Here is a 7,500-nt window from a genome sequence, read left to right on the forward strand (position 1 = left end):
GTATATGTTGTGTATCTGTGTTTGTCCCCCCAGTATCGCTTGACAACCGATGCTGGTGTCTTTAGGTCCCCGTAACTTAACGGTTTGGCAAAAGAGACAGATAGAATAAGTACTAGGCTTTCAAAGAATAAGTCCTGGGGTTGATTTGATTTGACTAAAGGCGGTGCTCCAGCATGGCCGCAGTCAAATAACTGAAACAAGTAAAAAAATACATGTGCAGGTGAGGTGGTAGAATTGTTAGCATGCCAGACAAAATGCTTTGTGTCATTTTATCCGTCTTTGCGTTCTGAGTTCAAATTCTGCCAAGGTTGACAAACACACACACATAAATACATACAAATATACATACACACACACACACACACACACACACACACACACACACACACACACACACACACACACACACACACATATATATATATGTTGTTGATACTCTGAGTTTCTTAAAATTCTGCATAAGGATTGTTGGATTTACCTGCCATACATGAAGATTTACCTGGGATTTGTATTCTACTATTCTACATACATTTACTGGAATCTACTGGCTGGAAATTTAACCATATATATATATATATATATATATATATATATATATATATATATATATATATATATATATACCGGAGTAAGCACAAAAATGTGCAACAAGGTGGAAAAAAGAGTACTCAAATACCAGAGGTAGAGTAATATGCTTTATTTAAAAGCAGCAGAAATATAACAAAAAGACTGTTACTCTGAGTTTCACATACCCGTTCATCGGACTGTCCGATGAACGGGAACATGAAACTCCGAGTAACAGTCTTTTGTTATATTTCTGCTGCTTTTAAATAAATAAAGTGTGTGTATATATATATATATATATATATATATATATATATATATATGTATATATATACACACACACATGTGTATGTATGTGTGCACACATGTATGCATTTATGTGTCATCATTGTCATCGTCATAGAAAATGAACGTTAAAGGATGATGATGATGATGATACACACACACACACACACACACACACACACACACCACACGCATGACATTTACTAGTTCTTCTAAGCCAGAAGAACAAATAAGACATACCTTTCCATGGGATTTCTATGACATTCCATAAACACTGAATTTATACTTCATGTTGATTTGTCCCCTATTTACCTGTCCCCTATTTACCTGTCCCCTATTGAGTGTTCCCTCTCCCTCTCTTCTGTTCCCTGTTTCATTTCCTGCCTTTCTCACTGATCTTCTGTTATACTGTTGACTATTAATCTATCTGGTAATAGTTTAAATCCTGTTAATGTACGACTTATTGATCCATCACCTATTGATCTGTCATGTGGTATTGATTGATTTTTGTATATTGATGTGTATGTGTGTGCAGCTCTCTATCTGTCTATCTCTCTATTTATCTGTTTGTCCATCTGTCTGTGTGTCTGTCTGTTTATTTGTCTATCTCTCCTTCACATTATCTGTCTGTCTGTTTGTCTTTCTTTGTGTGTGTGTCTGTTTTTCAGTCTGTCTGGCTCTCTCTGACTGTCTGCCTGTCTCTCTGTCTCTCTATCTGTGTGTCTACCGGCCTGCCTGTCTTTCTCTCTGCCTTCCTAAATATTTGTCTATCTATCTATCCATCCATCCATCCACCCATCTGTCTGTCTGTCTGTCTGTCTATTTGTCTATCTTTCCTTTTATCTGTCCGTCCATCCATCCATCTATTTGTATACCTACCTGTTTGCCTAAATATCTTTATATCTGTCTATCCATCTATCCATCCACCCATCTGTCTGTCTGTCTATTTGTCTGTCTGTCTGACTGTCTATCTATCTGTTTGTCTATTTGTCTATCTTTCCTTCTCTCTGTCTGTCTATCTGTCCGTCCGTCCCTCTGTCCATACATCCACCTATCTGTATACCTGTCTGCCTAAATATCTTTATATCTGTCTAACCCTCTGTCTGTCTTTCTATGCATCCATCCATCCATCCATCCATCCACCTGTCTGTCTGTATGTCCATCCATCCGTATCATATTAATCCCTCTCCCTGACAACCCACCTCCTCACTAACCTAACACTCTTTTCTCTCTCTTTTATTCCAGATAACCTGTTCGGCATATGCTCAGAGAAGGGCCTACCCCTGCAGGTACCCAACTATGACCTGACGGACCCGCAGCGCATCGGGTTACTGGAGAGCAAGATTTTGAAGTTGCTGATCGAAGGTTACACCTGGCAGGATGCCTATACTCAATGCATTGTACAAAACTTGTTGGTCGCATCAGCCACCACGACACTTGATGCTGCCCTGCCACTAGATTGCAGTGGTGGTGGTCATGGCGCCAGTGGCAGTGTTGGTGGTGCTGACGAAACGATATCGCCCCTGCTGTTGTCGCAATGGTCCCTGCTGAATGATGACAAAGATTTAGACGTTGCCGAGCACCGAGACGCAATGGCTGGAAGGAATGATATTATCAGTGATAGCGGCGTTTCTGCTTCTGCTATCATGGGTACTGATGGTGGCGGTGGTCGTGGTGCGAGTATCAGTGATAGTGATGATGGTGATGGAGATGGCGATGATGATGACCGCGAAGAGGAGGAGAGGCAGGAACAAGATGTTGGTGGTGGTGATGATGATGACGGTGGCAATAGCATTGATGGGAGTTTGGATTACAATAGTGATGTCTATGACTCTGTACCGATGCCACCTGTGCAGCAGCAGCATCCTAGTTTCCTCAAGTCGAGCAAGCGTGACGAAATCGTACGCATTCACAAGTACTTTGACCAACCAGCGGTGCCGAGCCGTCGATCTAGTGAGCCACCCCTCTCACGGGAAGAAGCCCTTGCGGAAAGATATGGGCTGATGCCAAACAGTGAGTTGATCGACAGCATCCCAGCTGCAGAACGGGACAAAGTCTTTGAACGAGTCTTTAGTGATGCTGGCGCCCTGGATGGTGACAGCATTGTTGCAGACAATGGCAATGATGATGATTCTGTGGTTGATAGAGAAGCTTTGAGACTCATGAACGAAATATCTGCGTCTGCTGATCCCAAATTGGAAGACCAAAGCAACGAGAACATTATCAATGCTGACCTTGATGCCGATGCTAATGCTGCCTTGGATCTTACCCCTCTCACTTATGTTCCACCGGATTCCTCCAGACTCAACAGCAACATCATAGTTGCTGGCGATGACCAAAACAACAACAACAACTACAATACTGATGATGGTGATGATGATGATGATGATAGAAATGACCGATCTTTGAAAAGGTCAGTAGCTGAGAATCTTGTAGATTTTGATGGTACTGAACGGAACCAACTACTTCCACAGTATTTACTCAACCTGCAGAAGCTGCTATCGCAGCAGATCGGAAGCGAAAGTGAAAGCAAAAGAGAGAATGAACGTGAAAGAGGAATTAGAATGAAAGCTAATAACCCTGACGAGAATTTATTCAGAAATAATGGACTGCAAGATGATGAGATGACAAATAAGATGATCTTGGATTATCCCCTCCCGGATTATTCACTCCTGTCTGATTTGGCCAATGATTATAGAGGCATGAACGATAAGGGTCGTATCCAACAAGATAATGGCCTTGGTGCTAACTCCTTGAAGCCAGGCACCAAAGGTCTTTGGGGTGAGGATTTCAAACAGATGCCTGAGACGGATTATGATTATGATTATCCAACAGAAACCGGTAAGTAGAATGTTTTTTTTTTGTTCATTTAATGGTTTTTAAAAAATTGTTTCATATTTTGTCAATTATATATATGAGGGGGTACCCAAAAGAAACTGGAATTTTGCCATATTAATTTAGAGAGTTAGTTTGAGATATTTACACTTTTATTGCTTTCAAAATATTCTCCATTTGAAGCAATGCATCGGTCTAGATTCATTTTCCACTGTTTGAAGCAGTTCTGGAACTCTTGCGAAATTATGCCTTTTAACACTTCTGTTGTTTTTTTTCTTCACCTCTTCCACATCTGCAAATTCACATAAAAAGCACCCACTACACTCTTGAAGTGTTTGGCGTTAGGATGGGCATCCAGCCAATAAAAACCACATGCCAAATCAGATTGGAATCTGCTACAGCTCTTTGGCTTACCAGTTCCAGTCAAACTCCCCAACCCATGCCAGCATGGAAAGCAGGCACTAAATGATGATGATGATGATATTTTCATTATACACAGATACCTCAAAAATAAATAATTGCCATCATTTCTGAAAGATTTATTTCTCCTTTCCTTGTGGGACATTTGCTGCATAAAGAAGAGGTTTCCTTCTTGCTACTCCGTCATAGAGGCCAAGTTGATGGGAAGAACCTCACATGTGTACTCTGACTCATCTGGAGTTGTTCTGCAACATCAGCTGTCTTACAACTGAGATTATTTCCAACAATATCCTTGACAGCCTGAAGACCCCTGTTTGTGGGGGCCCAGGTCAATCCAAGTGGCATGCTGTTGGTTTCTTTCTGTTGTTGTGGAATTGACAGCAGCAAGAGGAATCCCAAAGTTTTGTGCAGATGCACACACACACATGTATATATATATATATATATATATATATATATATAGGTAAGTGATAGGCTTGCCTCGATCCTTCAGGGGTAGTCTGAAGCAGTTGCTCCATTCTCCACATAAATATATATATATATATATATATATATATATATATATGTATGTATGTATATATGACAGGCTTTTTTCACTTTCCGTCTACTAAATCCACTCGCTAGGCTTTGGTCAGCCCAAGGCTATATTAGAAACACTTGCCCAAGGTATGACAGAGTGGGACTGAAACTGGAACCATGTGGTTGGGAATCAAGCTTCTTAGCACACAGCCACGCCTGCACCTTTATATGTACTGATTGCAACTTCTTGTCAGAAGAGTGCCATCTTTTTATCAAACATTATGCAATCATGTGGAACTCTGCTATGGTTTGACTCTCCTTCTCACCCCTTTCGGTGTCGATGAAATAAATATCAGTTGAAAACTGGGGTCGATGTTTTTGACTTACCCCACTCCCTGAACTTGCTGGCCTTGTGCCAAAATTAGCCAAAATACTGATGTTTAGACAGATAACATAGATGATAAGAATGCAAGCTGGCAGAATTGTTACCATGGGCATTTAGTGGCAATCTACCAATCTTTACATTTTGAGTTCAAATTCCTCCAAGATCAACTTTACCTTTTATCCTTTCAGAGTCGACAAAATAAGTACCAGTTGTACACTGGGGTCGATATAATTGATTTAAACCCCTCCTCTGAAATTGCTGGCCTTCTGGCAAGATATCAAACTAACTAAAAGAGTGGTTGCCTTTGCTACGGGCTCATCCTCTGCAACCCTCTCCAGCTGAGCATCCCTAATCTTGTGGGCTCATAGGTGGTGGTGTCACATAAACAACATCCATACCGGTGCTGTGTAAAGGTACCCAGTACACTCTGTAAAGTGGTTGGGGTTAGGAAGGACATCCAGCTGTAGAAGCCATCCCACCAAAACAGATACTGGAGCCTCAACAGCCCTTCAATTAGTCAATTCCTGTCAAACCCTCCAACTCATGCCAGCATAGAAAATGGATGTTAAATGATGATGATGATTTAGATAAATAGATACATATATACACACACACATATATATATATATGTGTTCATGTCTGTATGTTTATGTGTATGTATATATATATATATATATATATATATATATATTTATACACATGCATACATACACATATATTCATACATACATACGTACATACATACATACATACATACATACATACAGCATGACTGTGTAGTAAGAAACTTGCTTCCTAACCACATGGTTCTAGGTTCAGTCCCACTGTATGGTATCTTGGACAAGTGTCTTCTACTGTAGCTTTGGGCTGACTGAAGCCTTGTGTGTGGATTTGGTAGACGGAAACTGAAAGAAGCCCGATGTATATACATATATATATATGTTAATGAGTGCATGTCTTTTGTTTTTGTGTCTATCCTCCCACCATGTTGGTGTTTACATTCTTGTAACTTAGTGGTTTGGCAAAAGAGACCGATAGAATAAGTACTAGGCTTACAAAGAATAAGTCCTAGGGTCGTTTTCTTTGACTAATACCCTTTATCTAGCATGGCCACAGTCAAATGACTGAAATAAGTAAAAGAATAGAAGAATGTGTGTGCATGTGTGTGTGTGTGCATGTGCCTACATATATTGATTATACATCTATCAGTTAGCATTGAAATCAATCAGAGGGGAAATTTATATTGTAGTACAATAGCCATTGCGTAGCTATGGCGTCAATCCATCTTAATAGCCATGGTCACATGACCTGTATTAATAACAGTGGTAGTCATGTGACCAACTTAATCTTTGCATAACAAACCAAGTCAAGCCAAACCAAAGCATGTGATTTTTTTTTTTTTTTGGTGTGGGTGGGCTTTTTCTTTTGCTAATATTTATTATAAATCTTTGTTACGTTTCATCACTAACGAACTGAAAACAACAACAGCAACGGCAAGAAAAGACATTAACTACAACATCAGAAACAACAGTATCAATGACAACAACAAACTATAAAATTAATTACCAGAAAAAAAAAAAAAAAATTGAGGACCACAACAAAAGAAAAAAAACATGGAGTGGCTGTGTGGTAAGTAGCTTGCTTACCAACCACATGGTTCCGGGTTCATTCCCACTGCGTGGCATCTTGGGCAAGTGTCTTCTACTATAGCCTTGGGCCGACCAAAGCCTTGTGAGTGGATTTGGTAGACGGAAACTGAAAGAAGCCCGTCGTGTATATGTATATATATATATATATATATATATATATGTGTGTGTTTGTGTGTCTGTGTTTGTCCCCCCAACATCACTTGACAACCGATGCTGGTGTGTTTACGTCCCCGTAACTTAGTGGTTCGGCAAATAAGAGACCGACAGGATAAGTACTAGGCTTACAAAGAATAAGTCTTGGGGTCGATTTGCTCGACTAAAGGCGGTGCTCCAGCATGGCCGCAGTCAAAAAATGACTGAAACAAGTAAAAGAGTAAAAGAGTAATAGCAAGAACAATAATGGAAAGAAACAGGAAAAAAAAAAGATGCAGATTTTAAAACAAATGATGGTTTTAAAGGAATCAATATAGTGTTGGGTGGTGGTGGTGGTGGTGGTGATGGTATCGGTGGTGGTTGTGGATGGTAGTGGTGGTGGCAGTGGCAGAGTAGTAGTGCTGGTGATAGTGATGTGCTAGTGGGGAAGGTCAGTGCCAATGCAATCAACTAACCCCTCCACCAAAACTTCAAGCCTTTTGACTGGTAGAAAGTATATATACACGATAGGCTTCTTTCAGTTTCTTCCCACCAAATAAATTCACAAGGCTTTGGTTGGCCCTGGGCTACAGTAGAAGACACTTTCCCTAGGTGCCATGCAGTGAGACTGAACCTGAAATCATGTGGTTGGGAAGCAAACTTCTTACGATACACCCACTCCTGCATCTATTATATATATATATATATATA

At 40.2% G+C, this 7,500-nt stretch overlaps 1 protein-coding gene across 9 annotated transcripts in view; it reads left to right on the plus strand.

The window, feature by feature from the left end:
• LOC106869832 (uncharacterized) overlaps positions 1-7,500 on the plus strand; it is a 186,939-nt gene that overhangs the window by 84,765 nt on the left and 94,674 nt on the right. For all 9 annotated transcript variants that reach the window (XM_089343348.1, XM_089343350.1, XM_089343349.1 and 6 more), the window contains exon 3: positions 2,095-3,690. In XM_089343348.1, the coding sequence (XP_089199474.1) occupies positions 2,095-3,690 (1,596 nt within the window). The remainder of the gene's footprint in view (positions 1-2,094; positions 3,691-7,500) is intronic.

This window comes from Octopus bimaculoides, chromosome 27, assembly GCF_046866305.1.
Source record: "Octopus bimaculoides isolate indiv1 chromosome 27, ASM4686630v1, whole genome shotgun sequence".
Lineage (NCBI taxonomy): Eukaryota > Metazoa > Mollusca > Cephalopoda > Octopoda > Octopodidae > Octopus > Octopus bimaculoides.